Source organism: Botrytis sinoallii, assembly GCF_014898435.1.
Source record: "Botrytis sinoallii strain Bc 23 chromosome Unknown BSIN_009, whole genome shotgun sequence".
NCBI classification, from domain to species: domain Eukaryota; kingdom Fungi; phylum Ascomycota; class Leotiomycetes; order Helotiales; family Sclerotiniaceae; genus Botrytis; species Botrytis sinoallii.
This window is the reverse complement of record NW_024066036.1, coordinates 2,288,977-2,313,426: the sequence shown is the minus strand read 5'-3', so window position 1 is coordinate 2,313,426 and position 24,450 is coordinate 2,288,977. Positions and strand designations below refer to the sequence as shown.

The 24,450-nt window shown below is 39.4% G+C and overlaps 7 protein-coding genes across 7 annotated transcripts; 2 read left to right on the top strand and 5 right to left on the bottom strand.

Annotated features, from left to right (window-relative positions):
* Positions 1–1,264: 1,264 nt before the first annotated feature.
* EAF02_006173 (uncharacterized protein) lies at positions 1,265–2,407 on the bottom strand (the record flags this gene model as incomplete). The annotated part of the gene is made up of 1 exon (XM_038902221.1): positions 1,265–2,407. The coding sequence occupies one exon, from the start codon at positions 2,405–2,407 to the stop codon at positions 1,265–1,267; it is 1,143 nt and encodes a 380-aa protein (XP_038758438.1).
* A 7,354-nt stretch (positions 2,408–9,761) lies between these two features.
* On the bottom strand, positions 9,762–11,843 carry EAF02_006172 (uncharacterized protein; the record flags this gene model as incomplete). Its single annotated transcript, XM_038902220.1, has 6 exons — positions 9,762–10,124; positions 10,203–10,369; positions 10,496–10,766; positions 10,816–11,339; positions 11,466–11,572; positions 11,624–11,843. 6 exons carry the CDS (start codon positions 11,841–11,843, stop codon positions 9,968–9,970), a joined length of 1,446 nt encoding a protein of 481 aa, XP_038758437.1. The 3' UTR covers positions 9,762–9,967.
* An 841-nt stretch (positions 11,844–12,684) lies between these two features.
* EAF02_006171 (uncharacterized protein) lies at positions 12,685–14,890 on the bottom strand (the record flags this gene model as incomplete). Its single annotated transcript, XM_038902219.1, has 4 exons — positions 12,685–13,429; positions 13,480–13,833; positions 13,884–14,562; positions 14,626–14,890. The coding sequence occupies 4 exons, from the start codon at positions 14,888–14,890 to the stop codon at positions 12,685–12,687; spliced, it is 2,043 nt and encodes a 680-aa protein (XP_038758436.1).
* Positions 14,891–17,041: 2,151 nt separating this feature from the next.
* On the top strand, positions 17,042–17,476 carry EAF02_006170 (uncharacterized protein; the record flags this gene model as incomplete). Its single annotated transcript, XM_038902218.1, has 2 exons — positions 17,042–17,269; positions 17,324–17,476. 2 exons carry the CDS (start codon positions 17,042–17,044, stop codon positions 17,474–17,476), a joined length of 381 nt encoding a protein of 126 aa, XP_038758435.1.
* Positions 17,477–18,105: 629 nt separating this feature from the next.
* EAF02_006169 (uncharacterized protein) lies at positions 18,106–18,309 on the top strand (the record flags this gene model as incomplete). The annotated part of the gene is made up of 1 exon (XM_038902217.1): positions 18,106–18,309. The coding sequence occupies one exon, from the start codon at positions 18,106–18,108 to the stop codon at positions 18,307–18,309; it is 204 nt and encodes a 67-aa protein (XP_038758434.1).
* A 1,791-nt stretch (positions 18,310–20,100) lies between these two features.
* On the bottom strand, positions 20,101–21,457 carry EAF02_006168 (uncharacterized protein; the record flags this gene model as incomplete). Its single annotated transcript, XM_038902216.1, has 4 exons — positions 20,101–20,880; positions 20,930–21,048; positions 21,110–21,257; positions 21,308–21,457. The coding sequence occupies 4 exons, from the start codon at positions 21,455–21,457 to the stop codon at positions 20,101–20,103; spliced, it is 1,197 nt and encodes a 398-aa protein (XP_038758433.1).
* Positions 21,458–21,953: 496 nt separating this feature from the next.
* EAF02_006167 (uncharacterized protein) lies at positions 21,954–23,905 on the bottom strand (the record flags this gene model as incomplete). Its single annotated transcript, XM_038902215.1, has 3 exons — positions 21,954–23,549; positions 23,600–23,699; positions 23,757–23,905. 3 exons carry the CDS (start codon positions 23,903–23,905, stop codon positions 21,954–21,956), a joined length of 1,845 nt encoding a protein of 614 aa, XP_038758432.1.
* Between the last annotated feature and the right edge of the window lie 545 nt (positions 23,906–24,450).

Genomic DNA, 24,450 nt, shown 5'->3' with positions numbered 1-24,450 from the left:
ATATTATAAATTATATTATAGGTAATATTAGAATTAGTATTAAATCTATAAATCAGATATTAATGATAATAGAGAATATAGATTATAATATAATTGAATTGGAGAATTGTATTTAGAATACTATTAATATACTTGAGAGCAAGCTTTTTAGAAGAAAAGGGTAATATGACGATCCTATTATATTAATAGATTGACTAGGTTCTTACGTGATCCACAATTCTGTATATTACCACTTCCTTCCGAAGAGCTCTTCTAGCTCTTCACCTTAGTATTCTAAATGATGCAATCGTCACACATTTTGCTTCAGAATTTTAGAACTAAAAGCATCTAATCTCTTCGAAATTAATAATAACTTTTATTATTTAAGATTTTATTTATATAAAAAGGATAAGCTAAATAAAAGGATTTCTGAAATATATATTTTTTAATTGAAAGTTGTAATGATAATGGATTTCGAAGAGAATGAGTGCTTATTTTATTGAAATGTTATTATTTGAAATATTACTTTTTAATTTTCAAAGCTGTATTTGTATATAATCTAATAGAACTATAATAATAAAAATTATATCAAAATAATGAGAAAAATCAGCTTTATATATTGAATCTACACTAAAATAATACGATTATTGAATGATTTAATAATATTAATTAAAAAATCAGAAAAAGCTGAATTATTACTATTCACACCAAAGCCGGAACCAAATTGTTTCAGACCCTACAATGAACCTTCGGGAGGCCCCTGCCTCGAAAACAAGGCCTCAAGCCTATTATGTAATCACCGTGTGGTCTGAGGATGAGATAAAAAAAAGCAAATGTTATTTCAGAGAATGTTTCGATTGCACCAGCTAGGTAATCAGGAGAATATCGGATCGGATTAGATTGATGATTGTATTGATATCAATCGATTTATGCTTAGTAATCATGAATTTTAGAGTTTCCAATAGCCTGAACCCTGGTGAACTGTAATCTAAGGTTAAATAAGAGAAACTTTAAAAATTCTAAACACAACCAGAACATTCACATGGTCTCAAATGTATAATGGACTGCCTTTCAGTAGGTATTCAAAGTTTTCTCTCAGTCATTCAGTTCAGATCACATTTGGGCAGACTAGTAGAGTATGAAGTCTATCAATACATCGCAGTATCTGTAGCGGCAACTATCAGCTCGTTGATGGACTTGACAATGAGAATCGAACACGAGCTCTTCTAAAGCTAGCGGCTTTGTGTACAAAAGAATCTCCTTTGACTTCCAATTAAGAAGGCTCTTATAGATTCTCAATCAGGATCCATAAGATCTTCTTTGACCGTCTCACCTCCTTATATGCCTTCCTATCTTTTGTCCTGCTATCCTCAATTTCTCTCCTACCTTCTCTCCCTCCATCACTCACACCCTCATTCTTCTCACCTCTTGTATAATCTAATTTCCCCTTCGCGTCTTCTAGCTTTCTCCTCTCCTTTTCCAATTTCCGCTCTGTCTTATCCGCTTTCTTATCAGGTTCTCTAGATCTCAAGTCCCCAAGCTCTCTTTGCGATCTCTCAATTCCAAAATCCAATCTCCTCATTTCTCTTTCTACCTTCTCGATCTTTCTCTGTGCCTTGTTTTCCCGCTTATCGCTCTTCGCGGTAATCTTATTTTCTTCTCTCTGGGCTCGATTGTCATTCCGAAATATCTGTCTCTCTACTTGCGCCGCGCTCATCTGGGCCATTTCATTCATTTGTGCAGCTGGTGGAGGAACTTCAAGTGTTGTTTCCATCACATATGGTCTTACTGCACTCATCCGTCTTTCCAAAACAGTAGCAAAGGTGTTTTCATCAGTCACTGTAATTGATCTCAGTGTATCAGGCGGTAGCTGTAATACAGCAGCCATGGCTTCCATGGTAGCAATCGAAGCCTTCAGTCCTCGAGGAGCAAAAAGCTTCGCATTGGCATTTTGTATGTAAGTATCTGTTCTACTCTTGGTCACGGCTGCGCTCCCTAGGTGTGTGGGGATCTGTACGCCGCTTTCGGTGAGTTGTGCCCAGTGATATGATATCGTGTCTAGTGCATCACCCACTAAATCGATAATTTGTATAGGCGGGTTCTCGCCGGCGACGACATTTAGATTATCAATGAATTCCACAAAATCTTGCGAGTTGAGGTTGTAGTCAGAGAGTGCGGGTGCGTACATGCGAGCGAATGGCTTTCCGACTCCAGGCACGATTTGTGGTACTGCGATAGGTCGGGGAAGTTTTGGATGTGAGTAATCGGGTGGTGGACTGTGATGGATGGATTCTTGTGCTTGGGAAAGAATCTCGTTATCAGAGAGTATTGTGGAGGTGATATTGTAGCTGGAGAATGGATTTCCATGTTGATTTTGAGCAGCATGTAGATTGTCTTCGTATGGTATTTTTTCCTCGCAATAAGCCATTATATAAAGGATGATCGTAATGATGGGAAATTAATATGTATAATTTGATACTCGATTCGAAGAATGGTAAATTGAATAGAGAACACACTATTTATGCAAATATCTTGCTAAAATATCGGGGATACCATTGAATACATACCTCACATCAACGCAATCTACACCCAAGTCTAACAAACATAGCCCTTCGATCACCCATCCCAACCACCTCATCTACACAATCTGTTTCAATCCATGCCCACGAATACCATGCGGTCTACACATTAGCCCATTCTGTTCCCGTAGTAAACCCACGAGATTCCCAATCATAACATACACGATGAATACAACATCCTATGCATTCTGACCGCTGCGAAGTGAAGATCACCCATCCGAGCTAACTATGAGTCTCTCTCAGCCCTGCTCAAAGATCATCGATTGCTGACGTAAGATCATACCAAGCATTGTCGATCGCAACCTTAAAAGATACTAGGTAAGATCTTACATTTGTGTGGACCCTAGAATGCCAACACTTGACGTCGGCCCGGAAATTGCGGAAAATGTCTGACTTCATGTAACTAGGTAGGCTATTCGTAGGAGAAAAAAACAGGCGGAATTGACAATTCAAATTTTCAATGAAATCCTTTAACTTAATTGAATAAAAAATAATTTATAAATGATTTGTATAAATTCAAGGAGCTCAAAAGAGATATCAGCTTTTTATTGTTCAGATTATATTTCGAAATTTTATTTTATATAATATTCAAGGGAAACAATTGAATTGTAAAGGATATCTTAGAAATGATCAAATACCGCCTGTTTTTTCTCCTACAAATAGGTAGGTATACTCGAGTATTAAATCCAATATAGATTAATTATATCTTCGAATTTGGATTATATCCATCACAATGATATGATGTCTCAATTATCCGTAATGTTCTTGAATCTGAAGTTATCATGATAGATTTAATGATTGCGGGCTGTGTTTGACTGTATCGGATGATCTGGCTAGCTATCTAGCGGTTTCAGAAATGATTTAGTGCTAATAATACTACATCTATATCTCTTGTTGTAAAATCTGATCTGAAATCTAGTCTGATTATAGAGTCTTTTCAGACAGATAATAACAAAGCTCGATTGTTTAATATAGACCGCTAGTTTTTAATATATATTATTATTATGATTACATACTAGAGCATATCATAGAGATCAAATAATTAGAAGGAAATTATTATTATTATTATTATTAGTAATTTTCAACCGGGCCGTATAGACGAGCCTCCCAGGGGGCATTACGGTTGGGCTAACTGCGGGATGATCTTCTAATTTACATGATCCCCCTTTCCTAGGGATAGGGTTTCAATACCCTCAGTAGCCTCCAAGCAATGGCTAGTGTATTTACACCTTTATCTCCAATCCTCTAAACGCCTCCGTATGCGCTTTCCGATCTTTTATATAATATTTGTTTGAAAGCTGCTTTATTCTGTAAAGGTAGCTTTTGTATATATTCTATTACAATATAATATGCCACATACTTCAATTTTCTTTCACATAGCTTTTCTAGATCTATTCCCTTTTATTCCCTATTTATATTTGTTTAAATCAATCGATTCCTTTTTTTTTTCCTTTTATTCTTCTAATAGCGTTCTAGGGTATATACTCCTATATTTATTTATTTATTTATTTATAGTGATTAACGTCTAATATCTGACCTCCCAAGGGGTATTCTAGATGTACTAAGGAGTGGGCCTATGGGCCGCTAGCGTTCCAGCCGCTTATAGTAGTATAATGTTAGCTAATCAGAGGCTTGTTGTCTTTAGTGTTTTTTCGCTCAGTATCGCTTATAGCGATCCTGTGGCTATTTTATCTAAGGATTTGTGGTTTTGTTTTAGAGAGCCTTGTTTATATATCGTCCAGATGTTAGCGGATGATCGGTCGACCACTATCGATCGGGAGAGTGCTTAGGGTGCTTATAGCTGATCGGTGCGGGTCTTAGGTTGATTAGGGTGGAGAGCTTGTCCTCGGGGTACTGGAGCAGGTTGGTATCTATATGATTATATATGGTTTGGGTATATTCTAATATAGAATCTGAATCTGATGAGAAGATCAGTAAAGCTATATTGTAATCACAGAACGCAATTGATATATACTATTATATTCTATTCGAATTGTAATCAGTTTAGTATAAGCGGCCAGTTATTGTGTATCTGATTATTGATTGGATATCGAAAAAAGTATAATGAGCTTTTCTTAATCCTATATATACAAATGTTTTTACTATTTTTGTGGTTGAATTTGGTGTGATAGGCTGCAAAGTCACTGTGTCCGGTCCGCATCGCTATAAGTCTGTGTAGTATTCCGCGGGGAAGCTTGAGGCTCCCCGGTATATACTCCTATAGAAGTCTATTATAGCAATAAATTTAGCGAATTTGGTTGATGTATATATTAACTATTTCAGTAGTCGTTTCTTGAACTACTTAATTATAGGGTAGGTATTTGGGCTTGATATCTAGAGGCCAGGTTTCATAGATTGCGAGGACTTTGTAGTAATGTATAATGTGTTTGGGGGATTTGAATGTATCGCATGAGTAATAGATCATTGCTTCCTTATATTTAAATTGTCAGTAATAGTTTTCGAAATCGTTATGTGCTAAGCGGATCGCTAGTATATAGTGGAGAATCGCTTGTGAGAGTTCTAATTCCTTAGAGTATTTGTTTGTACTCTTTGGATCCCATTTCTAGTACTGTTTGGAGAGTGTTGGTATCTATTTGATTCACCATATTTGTGCTACCGATTCCATAGCGGTTTTTGCTATAGAGCGGATACCGCTCGCTGTAGGTCGGTTCGCATGTCCTGAGGCTGATCTTCTTGTACCTTTATCAGCGATAATTAGAAGGAAAGAGCTAAAGAGGAAAGAGATTTTTAAAAGATTTTTTTTATCTCTTATATAATAATAATCGCCTAGTTCAAACTAGCCTTGAACTTAGCTGTAATGAGTTATTACGTATGTTACGTGATATTCGTTATAGTTATATATTCCTATAATCTTATGTCACGGAATTCACCGTATAGTGTAACCCTACGATATTAATCCTAATACTCCTCCGGAGTACTCATTCCCATGATTACTAAAACTATTTCACTCAATTCATTTGTATACCCTATATATCTAATTAGGCGATTCCATCGTCTAATCAGGGTATATAAACCAGGTATAATCCTTATGATCATATCTCAAGTCAATCTAGTTTATTATTACTCTATATATCTATCTCCTGATCAAAGTGATCATTAGACATAGCTATTACCTCCGTGATATCTTATAATCACATAATCACTTTGAAATAGAATATTTGATTGGTTTATAAATTTAAATGATTTTACAAATCAAATTTTCTTTTGGGGGGGGGGGGGGGGGGGGATTAAAAAAATCAAATTTTTAAATTTTTTAGATTTTCTAAAAAATGATAATTTTTTTCTTTCTTTTTTTTTAAATAACTCTATAAACTAAGTTATTAAATATCTAGATTTTGCGATTATACGATTATATAATTATTCAATCTATAGTATATAATATATATTAAAATATCGAATCTTATTACTATTTGTCTTAAAAGATATTATACTAATACTTGACTCTCGTAAGCGATCGACTAGTTCTTTAACGATAATATTTGTTAGAAAAGGTGCTTATACCGCATATCACACTATACTGTATCGGGATTAGCCCATATGTGACTCTATCGAGTCTATACATATATATCGTATCTTTATATAGAACTTAATAATATTAAGGCTTTTCCACCAACTCATATATAATCTTCTAACAGGTTATAAGCCCGGATTCGCGTAGCATTAGAATTAGTCTTTCAGAATTACTTGATTAATATTATAATAGACAATAACGATTTCATCAAATCCAAAGGCTATTGCCTTTGTAAACATAATCAAATCCAAAAAACATTCAGATAGCATCTGGCCCAATACGATTGAGCGATTGGGGGAGTGTGGCTTTACTTAGCAAATGAATCTGGCTTCAGTGTTGTTGTAAGATTCCGGTATCCTGTGTAGTATTGTAAAATACATAGCGCTATTATGGTGGAGACTGTAATAAATATTCAGGTGCACAGCATTACAGTGATTTAACCTATAGGGTTGAAGATAGTGGAGATTGTACGAAATACTCAGATACGCAGCATTACAGCAATCCAACCTATAGGGTTGAAGATAATGAAGACTATACGAAATACTTAGGTACACAATACCATAATGATCCAACCTATAAAGTTGAAGAGAGTGATAAAGCTCTAGCAAACAACTGCTACCCATTCTTATCTTCTTTCGATAATTCAAGAATTCCAATTATAATACAATTCTCTCGATTTCCTATCTTTCAATTCTTTTCTTTGTTTTGATTCTTGTAAGCTTTATATTGATAGCAATGATATAGTATAAGCAATCGATAATACTTTACGAATTAATTAAACTTTATATAATTGAGGATTATCTATAGAAAACCTTAAAGTTGAGAATGCTTTGGATATAGTTTATAAGAGAGCTATGAAAACCTATCTGATTTAATAAAGATTTTCTTTATTTCAGAAATTTTCCCACTATCCCCTTTATTTCTTTAACAGTTTTCCGATTATTCATATTTATAATCTGATAAATATAATGATTATTGAATTATTGTTTTATTTAATATTAGTTTTTATGATATTTAATTTGTTTCGCTTACCAATTCTGCTATTTTACGATATCTCAGTTCTCAATCTCATCTCCTTTCGACTTCGATATTTTTTCATTTATTTATAATTTGTGTAATATGTCCTATTCTGATAAATCAATGTGTATTACTAAGCATATAAGTATAGATCGATTGTTTTTCTTTTTGATTACTGTTTTTATACAATTTTGATTTCGATCTTCTATATCGATAATAGCTATACTGACGATCGAGGAGGAGGGAGAGTATATAGGGAGCCGGAGGGTTTGTAGGGACCCGAAGGCATTGAGTATAAAGAGCCGGAAGTTCTAAAGAGAATCGAAGGCAATCCGAAACCATATATAAAAGAGGAGCGGATGATTATGGTAGTGGGAGAATGCATATTACTATACTTAGATAGAAGATGATGAAATCATTTCCTATACTCCTTATGATAGAGACTAGCAAGACCAAGGTGATCAAGAGTATCATTATCAATCTTATATCCCCTTTTAGATATGTTCAAAAGGGAAAGGAAGAGTTATAGGATACATTTTATAGAGAAGTGTCCTAGTGTTTTATTATATAGGAAAGGTGTACAACATTTTTTATACCCTTATAGAAGAGAGCAAGGATCAAGGGATTCTATATGATCAGGGTGATCATATAGGAAACTGTATCCCAACTTCTCTACTAAGAGGGAAAAGCTGTAGAGATATAGGCTCTATAAGTTAGTAGGTATTGTACTACCAATACAATCCCTACGCTCTTAGAGAAGCATCTATACTAGGTATTGGGTAATCCTAGAGGAGAGGTTTTTCTTTAAAAAATTGATTAAAGATATTAATTCTTGAAAGAATATATAAGATTTGATTTATTAATTTTATAGTGGTTTTGATAACTACAATCTTAAAGTGTTTTCTAGTATCCGTTGAAATCAACTCATTAGTTTCAAAGCATTTATTAGTAATCTTCAAGATTCACCAAATAAAAGTAATCAAATACTATATACATATCTATATAATATAAATCATACCACTTAGCTTGATTGAAATCAACTATAACCCCAATTTACAATATAACACCCCATAACTTTCGATAAACTATATAGCTTTAGATATACAATATCAGCATAGAGAAGTATTAGAAAAAATACTTATACCACATATCACACTATACTATATCGGGATTAGCCTGTATATAACTCTATCGAGTTTACATATATATATCGTATCTCTATATAGAACTTAATAATATTAAGGCTTTTCCACCAACTCATATATGATCTTCTAACAATATTCTTATTTAAGTATTATCTAGATAGTGAAATATAAACATACTTATATAAGTAACTCTTATTATTTTAGTTTTCAATCAAATTCAATGACTATTTTTCGAGACAGGAGATCGAGTTACATTGAAAACCGAATAGTATAAGAAAAGCAACTTCCTCTATCTAGATAAGTCTTTATACCTAGTTATAGAGCTAGAATATAGATCTTTTGTTACTATAGATAGTAATAATTCACTAGCACTACCAACTTCACTGAGAGATCTTAGCCATAGCAAGCAATAACGAAGTCCAGAATTTGTTCAAGTCAGATGCTTCTGCCATCAGCGCTAAATCCGGGGCCAACACTAGTGCGCAAACCGACGAGATTGACGAAGAGCTTTTGAAGCTCAACTTGTTCAGAAGCAATTTGAACGCCGCTACCACCAGCATTGCGAATGTGGAGAAGAACTGAGAACCGGTGTGATTGCACTCGGGACTCGTAGAGGAAGGAATTGCCAGGGGCAGGAGTTGTTGAAGGAGGTGATTGTTGGAGGGAGGAGATGGCCTAATCTTAAGGCATAACCGTTTAGTCCCTCTTTTGCTTTATACGTCTAAAAGCTAGCTAGATATCATAAACTAAATGTCTTTTTTTTTTTTTTTTTTTTTTTTTTTTTTTCAAAAATGCCTGTTCAAATGTCTGTTTGAAAGTAACACTACCATTTCCAACAGTCTCCATCACCTCTCATCACTCGATAAGGATTGAATTGATTGCTAATGAGAAAGACTGCTTTCTACCTGGCGTAGTCGTTAACCATATCAACTTCGTACTTCAATCCAGTCTGGATAGTAGACTTTCATTAACGTATGTAGAGTGAGCATGAAGACTTTTGGTCAATGCTCTGGCAGCATTTTATCTCTATAGAATGCCACTTGAAAGTTACCCCAAGCAGTTTTGTCTTGAATTCATACATAGTTGTTATCTTTGCTTGTGAGGTATGGTGTGTCATGGAAGGTACCTGAAGACTGCCTTCTAACCCGTCGTTATCTTCGCTTCTCGTGTTCTGCGCTTCTTTGCTGCAAGTCGACTCCTATTCACCTTCAGACTTGACGGTCGACAGATTTCTAACTGTCGGAATATCGATCATGTGATCATAAAGGGCATTGTAAGACTAGGTAGCTAGCGAAGCACTAGCGCCTTTCTATATAAATTATTAGCTTCCTATAGATACCTAGGTAATAATGATCAAAAACAAATATATAAGTAAAAATAAGCAATTATAATATAATTGAGTTTAATTCGTGATACTTTCTAGGATATTCGCTTTTTCCGACTAGGAACTAGTTTTCCATTTGAAGAGATGATTATCAAATTCCTAGCCACGATAATAATAATAATCAATAAAATTTTCATAGAAAATAGAATATTCGTCCAATCAAATACTCGTAAAGACTAATCATTCAACCACCTACCAACACCCTCTTTACCAATATCCCATTCCAATTTATTATCCACCACGCATGTACGATTACTCAAGCCCCAAAACTCAAAGCCAATCATACAAATTCATACCAGCCATACCATCTCATCACAGTCCTCCCCATCATCTACTCTTTCCGAACCCTCACCCCCATCAAATACTTCCCCTCCTTAAAATATGGCACCGCATGAACTTTCAATTCATGACTTTGTCCCGGTATCAGATCTAATTCGAATCTTCTAATCACCGTAGCGAGGATGAGACGAATTTCGCGAAGTGCAAATCTATTGAGTTTTTGTGTTAGTATTTTCATCTTTCAATCGGAGTCCCGAGGTGGGATAATAAGGAGAAGGAAGACTCACTGCTGTCCAATACAATTTCTTACTCCGCCTGAAAACGGCAGGAATGCTTTTTTATCCACGGGTAAACCTTTGTAATTGTCGAGCCAGCGCTCGGGAATGTATGAATCGGCGTCGGGCCAGATGCGCGGGTCAAGTTGAAGGATGTTGGGGAAAGCGTAGGTTGTTACCTGGTTGATTCTTTATGTTAGCATTATCGATTTCCCATCGAACTTTCTATTGGTAAGTCTAAGTTTTGGGGGACACCGAAAATATCTCTTAGAATAATGGAGGGAAGGGATGGATTAGAGACATACATGAGCAGGAATCTCAAACCCATCAATCCAATTCGTCTCACTAGTATATCTGGGCAACCCTGAAACGACCATCGGCATGAGTCTCATACTCTCATTAATCGCGGCATTTAAATATGGCAATTCTTGTGTATTTGCAAAGGTGATGGTATCGTTCTGGGATGGGAACGCAGAGAGGATCTCCTGTGTAAGTAGTTGTAATTTAGAGGGATTGTTAAGGAGGAGAAGAAGTGTAAAGGTGCAAGTTGTCCCCGTTGTGTCGCTGCCGGCGATCCTATAAGAGGTTAGGCGTTTTCTTGGGTGAGATAAGAAAGTGAACATACATGAATAACCTCATTTCCTCCATCAAATGTTTGTCAGTAAATCCCTTCGGATCATTTTCATTTGCATCCAAGAAGATTTGTAACAAATCCTTTTTCTCTCTTACTTTTTCTTCTTTCAACCCTTTTCTACCGCTTCCCATCTCTGCCCGTCTCGTCTTGATAATCCCATCAATCATGCGATCCATCTCCTGAACAGGACTTGGTATGAATGGGATATATTTGACGAATGGTAGGACGACATCAATATATACCCTACGTAGACGATTGAGGAATAAGTTTTTCACATGTGGATCTTCATTGATGACAAGACCGAATGATCCACCGAAGAGAGTCGCAGACATTACGTCCATTGTTAGATTCCCAAGCATGGAGAACATGTCAACTACAGCCCTGCCATCCTCACTCTCGATATCCGTAACACATCTCGATTTTAATACCTCAACCATGAAATCAACACATGATTTCATGAGTGGTTCCATTGCGTTTAAGAAAGAGATGGAGAATCCGGCGGACAAAGGTCTCCTCTAATGTATGTCTTTAGCCTCTATACTATCGATTCTCGGTGATATCAAAATAGGGAATGCGGGAATGAGGATGCACACCTTCTGTTTATAAACCCTAGTATCCGTCTCCGTAAACAAATTACTTACACGTTGATCTTCCTGGGTAAGAGTATAGAGGGGACTTTTCCTAAAATCGTCTTCGACTATGATTTTCTGGATGGCGGATTTGGAAGAGACCATTATCTCGTTCGGACCTATTCATTATTAACACTCATACCTTATGAACTATGGGAAGAAAGATCTACCAATCCTCACGACATCACCATATTGCTTGAAAAGTTTTGGGGCGATGTTCATCGTTTCTCCCCGCAAGGTATGATATAGCCATATACTCCCGCATAATTTAAGACTCAAGGGACCGGGAACCTTGGAGAGCGGGGTGAAGAATGCAGTGTAAATGGAAATGCATGTTCTCCGGAATATTTCGAGAGCGACGATGCGGAGAATAATTATTGTGTAAGACATTGTAGAATAGTTTCACGATAATTTCGTATAAAAATGGATTCTGCTAAGCTAAAGCTACGCATAAACAAGAAAATAGATGCTCAGAAATGGAATTTTAGTGCAAAAGTATCAGTCTATTATTCCTAGGAGAACAGAAAACAAAGGTGCAAACTGAGGGGTATTTTGAAAAGAGGACAATCTCCATTGGTACTACATATTGTATACCAAGTACTACCTACTTACATCAGGAAGCGGCCGTACTTTGCAACACAGGATTTCATCTAGCGCTTAAACAGAACGCCCAATATCACTATATTCCAACCAAAGGCATGCTGTTCAACGACAAGGTTAAATTTCCAACAACCTTTATCGTGGCATTGGATTAGTATGGTACTGTACTTCTTTGAAAATTCTGTAAGTGAAACATGGGGGATTGGTCTTAACTTAAGCGCAGAACCCTTGATATCTAGATCTAGATCGGAAGAAAAAAATCCTAAGCGCTGATCAAAGTTATATTATAGTAAGGCAGAATCATGGGGATGAATGACTACCCCAACTTTGGGAAGTTAATTTGCCATGCGGCTTAGAGAACAGAGGCACAGAGCAGGAGTACAGTAAAGTCTCAAAAATATCGTAGCTTTAATTCAACTAAATCCATCCAACTGCGTTGGCAAATCGATATGTAACATACAGAAAAAAGACGAGCGTGAACTTGGGCGTTCGTAATAATAAGTAAGTAATAATATTCCTCCTCAACATATCCTCATTTGAAAACGCCAAAACTCATGTATATACAGACCCATCACACGCTCGCTAAGAAAAAGTGATATAAGGCTAAGACGAGAGATAGCAAAATGAATTATCAAGAAGAATAATATGTCTCGTGTATTGGAGTTATCTTTTTCGAGGTCATTCTTCCCAATGTTGAATATGTTGGTGTGGGAGATGCAGAAAATATAGCACTTTCGCCGTCCAATTCCGTTGGAACAGGTGAAAATTGATTATGTTGAGATGTATGACTTAAACTCTTCCGATCCTGAGGCGGTGAATTTGGGTGGTGCCAGGTATTTGTGTACGGAGGTACACCATCCGGATTTGGACTATGTATCGAATTACCATCGGCATTAACTGTTGTATAGTTTCCTAAACTCGAATTGGTCCCGGATAGCTCGACTGGATCAGGAGCATGTGAAGGAAGCACTTGGTATGCTGACGTACTCCGCTGTTGCGCAATGTGAGGATTTTGGGGATCGTAACTACGATCGGGTCGTTGAGGGTACATTTTGGTTGCGTTTCCAGGATTATATGCAGGTACAATAGGCGCAGAGACGTCTGGTACGTGAGCACGACTTTTACGGATACGAAAGATGCATAAGCCTGCAACGAGAAGACCGACAATTACAACGACTATTCCTACAACAATTCCAGCAATTGCACCAGGGCCCAACTTGTTTCCAGAAGGGTTGGATGTTGAAGAAGCAGTTGCACTAGTAATTGCTCTAGTGGGTGTACGATTCACGGCAGATGCCTTTTGCGAAAAGTATACATTCAGATCGCCGTTTTGAAAACCAGTGGCAGGAGCTTGCATGGTTGCGCCACCTGTAGGACTATGTCATTGTCAGCATTTTATCTCAGCTTTCAGACTATCAATACGTACGATCCACCAATGACGGAAATTATGGCTGAAGGTACGGCGTATGAGGTAAGATCTGGTTGATAGGTATTCCATGGATTGAATGATGCCTGACCTGGGGCTGGTTCGTTGAGATTGACATTATGCGTTCCCCAAGATGGTGGACTATCGCAAGTCGACTGATCTTTTGGAAATGATCCACCCACGATAAGCATCTGAGCTCCATTGACCACGTTACAGCTCAACATATTGTGTGGTCTCGCGGAACTTGGAGCGTTTTCCCACCACTTAATCCATGTGAAGGAAGGAAGACTGAGAATATAGAGATCATCGTACCCTGAAGAATTCACTCCAAAGCCTGCACCTCCATATAGATAGCTTAAAATATCAGTAAATTGCCATAAAAAACGTGACGATATAATACTTACATGTTGTAGGATGACTGGTCAGGTGCCCAAGTAGCACCTGCGCAAAACCTCCTCCTGTCTCCAGGAATATCTCCAGTTGCGTTTTGAGTGTACCATATAGAACTTTGGATGTCGTAAATATGAATCTGGTTCATAGGTGATGCTACTATTGTCTCATTGTTGTATGGCGTTTGTATACCTCCAAAGTAGACAAGAATCCCGGTGCGACTCGCCGGGAGATACACCATGGCACCCTCTGCTCTTCCAATCTGATCTGGTCCAGTACTGTTTGTCCATGTTCCATACTGATAATCATACTTGATCAAGCCGCTCGTTGCGAGAGGCGGTCCAGTCCATCCCGGAATTGAAGCATTGCTTTGCCATCCACCAAGCATATAACCTTGGCCTAGCTCGGATATACTAACTCCCATGCCATACGAAACGCTCGAAACACCATTAGGCGAACCAAAATTTTCCCATTGATTATACAGCAGGTCGTACGAATAAAGATTGGGTGCGCTTGGTGAACTGCCGAAGTTGTCGCCGCCAAAAAGATAAAATCTCTTGTTGACCTCATCTCCCCAAAGTACACCTCCGCTCACATTTGGTATCGACGCATTCTTTGAAAGATTGGCGTGTAACTGAGGCATTCCTGGCCCCGCTGGACTTGTGTCGAGATCATTATATAGAAGCCAAGAATCTATCATACCATCAGTTGCGTAGTTCATGAGCCAATAATGTCTTGTTGCTGATAATAACTTACTTGAATAATTAGCTGGATTCTGCGACAATGGATTCCAATCGAGCATTCCGCCATCGATAAATAATTGTCGATCAATGACAGTCGTTTGATGTCCCCATCTCCTACAAAAATCGTTCAAAGGATCTTTCTGTTGCCACGACGGCTGCACCAAACATAGCAAAATAACCAGTATCGCAGACATCGAGCCAGTCAATTGCCCGTCCCAGAAAGAGAATAATGAGCTAGAACATTGTCGTCGCCTCGAAAGTCGTAAGGAACTCGCCATATCTAAGTGCTCAGAGTTGTATATTCATCAATAATCTAGTGGATGAGATATTAGGAAGAACCTGTGGCCACAGGTAGGTGATTACGGCCGATCTAAAGATTAGAAAGCAGGATTCACAAGATGGATATGACTGAAAGCAATTTTGCAGAACAGGCCACCACGAAGGATTCAGTCCGTCCTATATGTGTAATAATCGAGACTGATAGAGTTTTCCAGCATATTTCTAGCGATTGGCACTCAGCCCTCCCGTGAAGCTGGGAGATACATCAGCCTCCATGTCAAGCTTAGGTTACCTTGACTTGATCATGTCGAGATTACATCTAGTCCTCAAACACAGGTTTAATCCCTTGACAATGTGACATTGAATTTCTAGAATGATTGCGGTATGTAAGACTTTCGTGTCAATGGAAGCTACCAATTAAAGTAAGAATCTCACTTTGAGGTAAGGCGCAGCTAAAGGATGACTGCACTGCAGGGGCCCATCGTATACCTCAGCTTGCATAGCAACACCAAAGTAGAATTCAATTGTTTTTTTAACACTGCCAACAATGAACTATACATTGTGCATGTACACGATGATTTGTTGGTATTTCGACTTCGAATCCGTATTGAATGCACCATAATGCAAAACACAAAAAATAGTAGTACTACGTGCAAGCACGGCATTCGTTACTCAATGCATGGAAGATTTGATAATGATTCCAATGGGTACCAATTTGTACCAGTTCGAATCCTTGAAACGTCGTGGGATCACGCCACTTCCTTCGTCTCCTACTCATTTACCATGTGTGAGATAAGGGCACCAGATGATTCCAACGAAGGGTAAAAAAGTGAAAGATAGAGAGGTTTATGAAGGAGATTTTGGGGTCGAGGCTTTGTAAGAAGGCACTGTGGATGAGATGAACAATTCCTACAATTCATATTAATTGATCGTTCTCCCCCACTCCTATAATGGACGGGTTTTGCAACATCATCGGTTTTCACTGCAAAGCACAACGGATTTGTCCACGATCGAATGACACCAACGACACTAGATGTTGGTTTTCCATTGTAGTGGCTGGTAGAAGTCGGTCTAGAATGGGGGCTTGAATAAGTTGATGTTACTGTGCTATAACACACATATCGGCAAGGAAAGAGGGTACCAGAATAAATGAGTTTTCTCGACTCTTCTGTCTGTTGTCTGTTGAGTTCGGCGTGAGTTGTAAAGAATGATGATCTAAAAATGTATACTTCGTACAACATTCCGCACGGTCGCAAGATTTATTATTAGCGGGAGATAAAGGCCGAAACATAGCCTGCCGCTGGCGTCAAACCGTTTTCACGTGATGTCTCGTTTGCCAAGCCCCCCAGCATTTTCTTCCAATCGTGAATCGTAACTAGAAGGTACCCTCGATTTACATCGTACTTAAGTAGGTATGTATCTATCTACCTACCTACCAAGTATGAAGATATACTACCCAGGTACCTAGGTATCTGATTCACTTTGATCAAAATTTGTTTACTCGTGAAATATCTAGCCAACACGCACACCAATGACACTACCAACGAGATACCAACAGAAGTGCATAAATCCTGGTCTTCTTTCCGTTTCTTGTCGTGTTGTTTCTCTCATACCTATCTTTGCTTTGGTTGTATCCTTGAATCCTAGAAGATTCCAACATGTCTGTTTGTTTGTTTGTTTGTTCGTTGGTCATCGCCAAGTAACTTCAAGTTCGAGAAATTACTGTAGGATTAATGTAGCCTTCAAAGTTAGGGCACTTTGACAATATATGTTATCCCCCTCATCCCCTTCATCTCCTTCAACCTTTATCTTTCACTCAAAGACACTGGTTCTGTAGCAAGCTTACCATCCAATTATAGAAACACATACCTCCTAAGCCCTCAAGCGCGTAAATCCTTCGACTCCCATTCAACGAGGGGTCTGCGGACAGGCTGACACTATTCTTGGCATGTCCTCATAAAACCACATCATGCCTCCCTGGAAAATTAGAGTTGCACTCTGGTGGTTCAACCGCTTTGTTAGAATGATACTGGCCGTTTCTACATAGATATTCTCTTTTTTGATTACGTTGCTCAATACCCTTGTTTTGTTCATTTCTCCACAATCCTTATACCCTTGTCTCTATTAGTTCTTCCTTTTATCCTTCTAGAATGTCTTATTCGTTTGCTTTCGATGATACCCCACAAGTTTTGAATCTCTTTTCCGAGTGGTTATGTTGGTGTATGCTTTGGGCCGGTATCAAAGTCTATTCGTTCATTTCCCGAAAGAAGATACCATATGCCCGAGGAGGTGATATCGAGGACGAATCAACAAGTCTCGCATTCTTTATCGTTACATCTAGTGTTTGTGCATCGCTTGTTGAAGTTAATTGGATACTGGTTTGTCCCCCATTATCCGTCGACTTATTACTCAAACTCTAAAACTTCCTGCAGCCATTCTTTACTCCAGCACTCTACTTTGTCACTCGAAATAGTGATGCCGATCATCATGTCCTCCCTAGCCACTCCAAATCCGAGAAATTAGAACATTCGACCAATTATGGCTACAATTTGATATTTTATATTCTTTGTCGCCATTTCAACTAGTGTCTCTTTCTCCCCCTCGGCATACAACCCTATCACTATCGGTCTAGGCCTCATATTCTTCATCTGCCAAACGACAATCTATTCACGTCTAAGCACGTCATCTGATTCCCGTGATGAAGCTCCCTCCGTGCATCAACTTCTTTTAGACCTGGAAGGAACATGCTGCTGGGTAGTTTGCTTCCTGACTGTTATCCTCCTGGTTTCACAAGCAACAAAGTCCGGGATTCTTAGTCTCTCGATTTACAGTAGTCTTAAGGCACTTTCATGGGCTGCTGTCATAATCCTTGTAAGTTTCATATTGCATTCATAATTCATTCTTCTTCTACACAACGATCATCCTCATTACTAATGGCCTATCATAGTGCAATGGAGGGCATATCTTGTAACCTTACTTCTCGTGTCTTCTACCTTTGGACTCTCTACCATATATATACACGTCCTTTCTTCTTCAGCTTTAGCTGTGCTGTCGTGTCTTTGTGCGCTTTTTGTTCTAGCACATATTATATCCACCTTGCCACGGAAGTCTTCTACACGCCGAATTCTAGGCTTCTTTGCTGTCTTCCCAATTATCGCACTTCTCTTACGTTTTGGAATCCCTGAGGCAATCGAGGCCTTTTCCGAACTAGTGAATGGAATCTTTTCCCAAACTCGCTGCGCAAACAACCAAGACACACTGGGGCAATGCTACCGAAATTTCTCATGTAATTAGGGATGAGCCCTCTCGACTTGTGGCAGAATTCGGTCCTAGAGAAGAACTAAAATCGTGGCTAGATGCCATATTTGGACCCTCGAAGTCATGCACAGTTCCTACTGCTGTGACTGTCGAGTTATGATAGCACTTGTACACTATATTGTTTTTTTAAATAAAGATGTATCACGTTTTCTGCCCTACTTCGCATCATCACTATCATCATCATAGACATAGATTATAGACAGCATTACGGGTCACATGTAAATAGACTTTCGCGGAGAAGGATAAATTTTCAAGAAATATCTAAATATACTTTTCATCATAAGCGTTCATCAACTTGTACATCATGTGTCATCGGCATACATTCCGGGCCATGACCCGTAATGTTTTCCCTGTTACCATGCGTTCTCTCAACTATCACATATGTTCGCCCCCGAGAGCCCCCAGACCCTAATGCAGGTACCAAAGTTGTTCCTGAATCGTTATCACTTATTCAATCAATCAATTGGTTTCAAAATCGCTTACTAATGTATCTTGCACGCCGAGCACATCCCACCCTGCAAGGATTGGAGTGGTGAAATGAATAAATCTACACTGGATAAATATAAAATTTCAATATTCGGAAGGTGGTGTTCTGTTTCTTCTTCAAAATTACTTCTCATCGGTATACCGCACAGCTTCTCTACAAAAAGAATCAGGAAAATTTTGATCCTGAGCAATCCTTCGCATTGCGGACGTCACAGCATACTGTAACATCAAACCGACAATTTTCGGTCGTGCAAAGCAAGGAAACTACGCTTCGAACGGCTCGAACAATCGGTTGATCATAGAGTATCACAGAACACAGTTTCACATCACGCAGTGGAATGAATTTGTAAGCTCGAATTTGATTAAAATCGCGATTATGCAATCAAGCGGGCGGAGACATGAGGAAATTTTCTTCGTCGATATAATGGGTGTGAAGAAGATTCCAACGACCCTAAAATATATCGGGAGATTATCATCATTCCTGGTATAGTTTCCTGTTGTGCTTTTGTGAGGGAACACAAAAGCGTTGAATGCATTGCATAACTAGTTCTTGGGGAATCCTTCATGGTTCATCAGTGATGCAGTGTACCATGATTTGATTTACTATAATGCAGTGTTAGCTACTGTCACCGCAGTCGTGCGAGTGCCTCGGCTTATACTGATGTGGTACATTTATCAAATCTCTATCGAGGTTACACCAAGACTAATTCGACGAACTAGTGGGGAACCTTCAGGTGGTGACGGGCTAGTTCCTGCATAAAACATGAAAAAAGGGAGACGTATGCTTTATTCCAAGGCAAGGGAACTATTTATGTTATACCAGGACACTGCATTGAAATTCTATGCATTCACTCCTGTCTTCGAGGTGAAAAGGAGGTGATTTTAGAGAATTTGCCTATGAATTATATACTCAATACTTGGCAGATAACTTCAACGGTCATGTGTTCAAAGTTCTCCTTCTGTTTTTCTCCCTTGAAATTGTGTGGGACAATTGCTTACTTAGTACATCTTTTCCCCAGTGAAAAATTAGCTTGGACTCATTGGATAACTCCGAGAAAATGCTTTTCCTGGACGCACTTTGATGCGGGTGATAACAGAAACTCGAAGGTTTTCCCCATGGTTAAGTCTTACACACAAGTTGAATACTTCGTTAAAAGCTCGAGTGACGGAAACCTGGACTAGATCATTAGATGTTGATCATATGTCTTATGGTGCTAGTCTACGTTCGTCAATGCAGACTGACCTGAAGGAATTCGTCGCCAATGGAGCTACTCGCAATCATGAACTGGGCTGTTGGGAGCTGGAAGAGAATCGTTATATTCGTTGACTCTCCTTGACTATGTCCATATGTTACTAGTACAACTTTTTTCTCTGACTTATTTATACAAAATGCAACAAAGTGCGCTCAGTGGCGTTTCATACCCCTCCTTTGCTTCATCTTCTTCTTTGGAAAGACTGAGCCTGGTCCAAAATCTGGTTCACCACCTAGCGTACCAAGTATGTCTCCCACGTAATTAGTAGCTTCAATACCCCCAGCAAATGTACTATTCCAGCCATTCACAATACCTTCAACCACCTTCACACCAGCTAAGTAAATATTCTGGATAGATGGATCATAACCTTGGTCTTGTTCGAAAAGATTATTCAAGATAGTTTGATTGGCGTGAGGACGATCAAAGTCAGATGCAGTACGCATGATAATGATACGGGAGAAATCAACAAGACTATCAGTGGCGGCTCGGAGAAGAGCTTCCAGAGTGGCGTTGTCTTCTTGTTGGGTAGTGCAGTAAATACCGCTGCCATTTGTCCACAGCGAGGTAGTATTTTCAAAAGCATCGGCGAGTAGCTCTCCGGTGAAGTAGACATCTGAGGTTGCAGTGTCACAAGCCACAACCGAAGGTGGTTGAGCACCGAGAGCATATGCTTCTGTGGCACCGTATAGAGCTCGATAGCTCATTGCATCGGCGGTGTCATTAAGAACAGCTGTTCGGGCAAAATCCATGGCGATCTGTCGTAGTGGTTCATTGACTTCAAAAACTTCAGTGCCGTAGATTTCAGTCACTGTTTCTGTTGGCGAGTAAGATCCTTGAGGCCAATATCCAGTGGTCCAATTAGAAGGCATTTCTCTAGCATCCATCTCGTATTGAAGAGCTACAGATACAGCGTAACGGGAAAATGTTACAGCCTTGGCTATATCAGCATAATACCTTAGCGGGAACAGAATTGATACTTACACCAATGGTGGCCACCTTTGGAGATACACCTGCGATACCCGCGATGAGGAAATAGGTCTGGCTCAAGTCGAAGAGGGGTGAATATGCAATAGAATTGATTGTTACAGCAGCATTTATTTCTGAAATTTTTAGCTAGACCCAAGGAAACATTCTTTGCCGCATAGGAACTCAATTTCTTACCTCCTTCTCCAGTTATAACTTGGCAAATTTCTCCGTCTAGTGTACAATGTACCTCGGGGAAAAGTGGACTTATGCCAGGCACAGTGATATTCTTAGCCAGAATATCAAATTCTTTGATCCCATACCATGCTTCTCCTTCATCTGAAAACTGTGTTTCGAGTCAATAGACTGCTACTCGAGCTATGGTCTTTTGCTTACCATGTCCACAATGAATACTTTTGGTGTGATTGCTTTGACGTGAGTGCCATTTAGAGATCTTGTACGAAGTTGAGAAGAGGCATCTGAAGTTCGTGAAGCTGCAGTAAAAGAACTCAGACATACAGTCGCGATGAGATTGAGAAGACGCATGTTGAATCAATCATACAAGATAGCACAGGACAAAAAGTCAAGAGCAAAAGCGCGGGAAAGAATTGGGAACAGTTCAACTTTATGAGCTACATAGCGACTATTTGTATACTTCTTGACGTCTTCATCCTAGATCAAGATGTCATGAGGAGTGGGCACGCTGACGACGATGATTTGAAGACAGCTTCTGAATCTAGAATTAGTGGGGTTGATGCATGCTTATCTGGACGACAGGGGCCCCTGCCATCCAGATACGAGAAAGTTTTCGGTTACGCTAAGATTAATGGAGTAAGTCTACCCATTATTAGCCAGGTACTCCATTCTTAATCGCAAAGAAATAGCAGATATCACTTTCGACACAGGAAATAAAGTTTAACTAAGCTTTGATAAGAGAAAGCAAGATTACCAATTCCGTGACTCCCGGCTCCAACCTCTATCTTTCACCATAAAGTCATAAACCTAAACCGATATCCTCAGATCTAATGCTCAAATCCTAGGTTTACGAGACGGTCTCCATCTGGCTACTTGCAAGCTCAAAGACATCAACCCAGCCGTCCCCGTTGGGTCTCTTTCTGCCACCTTCATAAACATGATTCAAATAAATCTCAGCCTCCCTACCCCATCCCAACAATTGATCTTCCGATCCCCAATCACTCATTGCCATAAGACCGATCGGAACCTTTCCTTCACCAGCCGTCTCAACAGGATCAACATATCCAACAGGAACACTAATCGCAGGATTTCCACACAAATTGGCAATCCACACATATTCCACACTACGAAAAGTAAGATTACCATTCGTAAAACCATATTTAAGATCTTTTTCGGATTTAATATCCCATCCTGGCATAGGGCACGTTGGGGTCACAATGAGTAATCCCGGATACATCTCGAACAGAAACGCCAGATGTTGCATGAGGATATTACGCATTTGCTGTGCGAGAAGATAGTCTTGAGCGGTCATCTGTGAACCAACTCCAAGAGCTATTTTGTTTGCTGGATTGAGATCGGCAAGCCATGAAGTTGAGGTAGGTTTTTGATCTGGAAGATGATTGGAACGCGCACGAATGGCTAGTTCGGCCAGGATAGTGGAAACATGGGCCTTTTGTCCTTCGGGTATGTAGGGCAGTTCGATATCGACTACTTCATAACCCAGGTGGTTCTCATAGTAATCTATGGCTTTTTGGCACATCTCAAGAACTGAAGCATCGGACCGCTCAAACCACGGCTTATAGATGCCTATAATTTTTGGCTGCAAACTTGAAGTAAGAATTTTGCTTGGAGGCGCAAAAGATTGGCAAATTGAATCGGATGGATCTGGTTGTGCAAGAACTCGATACATGGCTTCTAGGTCCATCATTGAAGATGCCAAGGGACCAGTGACGACAACGGTACTTGAAGTGTCTTCTAGGCGACCATACGTAGGTTTCAATCCATAAATCCCGCAGAAAGCAGCTGGAATACGGATACTTCCTCCTCCATCAGCTCCAAAAGTGAAGGGTACCAACCCGGCTGCTACAGCGTAAGCTGAACCAGATGAAGATCCTCCGGTATAGTAATTTCGGTTGTGTGGATTCCGAGGAGTTCCCCAGTATGGATTCAAGCCTGTGGTGTCGGTGCCGTATTCGTACATGTTCGTTTTACCAAGGATAATTACTCCACACTCTTCTAATTTTTGAATTGGCCAATCAGAAGTTTCTGATATTGGAAAGAGTTCGTCGTTTGCAGCTCTTCCGTTGGTTGTTCGATATCCAGCTATATGTGTCGCATCTTTGATAGCTGATGGAATACCGTCGAGTAATCCAAGTGGCTTGCCTGCCGCGTAACGGGCTGTTGATTTTTCGGCAGCATCAAGGACGGATTCAACGTTTGTCGCGATGAAAGAAATGGCATGATGGGATGGTGTAGCAATATCTCGACGGATGAGTGGAAGGAGAGATTTACATACTGCGAGAGGGGTGAGTTCTCCAGAAAGATACTTTTCGTGATAATCTGCGACTGTATGATAACGACCGGGAAAATCTTGAAAAGAAGATCGGTCAAAATCAGGAACATATGGAGCTTCCGAATCATTGGCAAGTGGAATAACAAGAGGCTGGTTATGTTAGTCACGCAGTTAACGATTTAAGAGGGGACGTTCTTTACATTCATTCTCTCTATGGCGTTTCCCAAGTCAAGATCTCTTAACACAGTAAAGCCTGCATTATTGTAAATAAATTTTTGAACAAAATCAAATTTAGAAACGCTGGCAATTGCTTATTAGCCCCTCACAAATCGCCGAAACGGATATCACTCTACTCACATCCATCCTAGAATAACCAAAGCTATACCGCTCTGAACTGGATTCACTTCGACTGGCATATTGAATGGGATTTCGGGACCTTCAACCGGTTTTGGGTAGCCAAAGAAGCGACGAGGAGGTTGCTCCTTGGAGTCTGGTGGTTGGGACATGCTGTAGGTTTGATTCTGAGAGATTTTTGGAATACCTGAGCCTGTTAGCCAAGCTGTACATGAATAGGAAGCTAAGATTGGATACAGACAGCCTTTAGTCGGGTCTGAACCAATGATTCGATGTTACTGCCAATGAAGGTGACGCTTGACGCAAGATAGTGCCGCGGGAAGTCAAAAAATCGAAATAAAGATCTAGGTGTTTGATCAGTCGTTATCGACAACGGTGGGAGAGGAGACTCCCAGGGAAGTTATAGTAATCATGCCATATCATACAAAGTGATGTGCCATACGTGTACTGATATTCACTCATCTCCGCCGTTTAGATCCAACTGTTGTGTACGGATCTGGACTAGGTTTTGATGATTACCGCAAGAAGTGAGTTAATCTTTTCAACGGAATCAAGTATTTTGACACGTGAGGACAGGAGAGATCGATTGTTGTTTTTCAGGAAGGGAGATGTTGACTCGAATTTTTGTTTCAATATAAATAGGGAATTTGCACGTGTTTCGCACGTGAATCTCATGTTGTGCAATCATGCAAAAAAA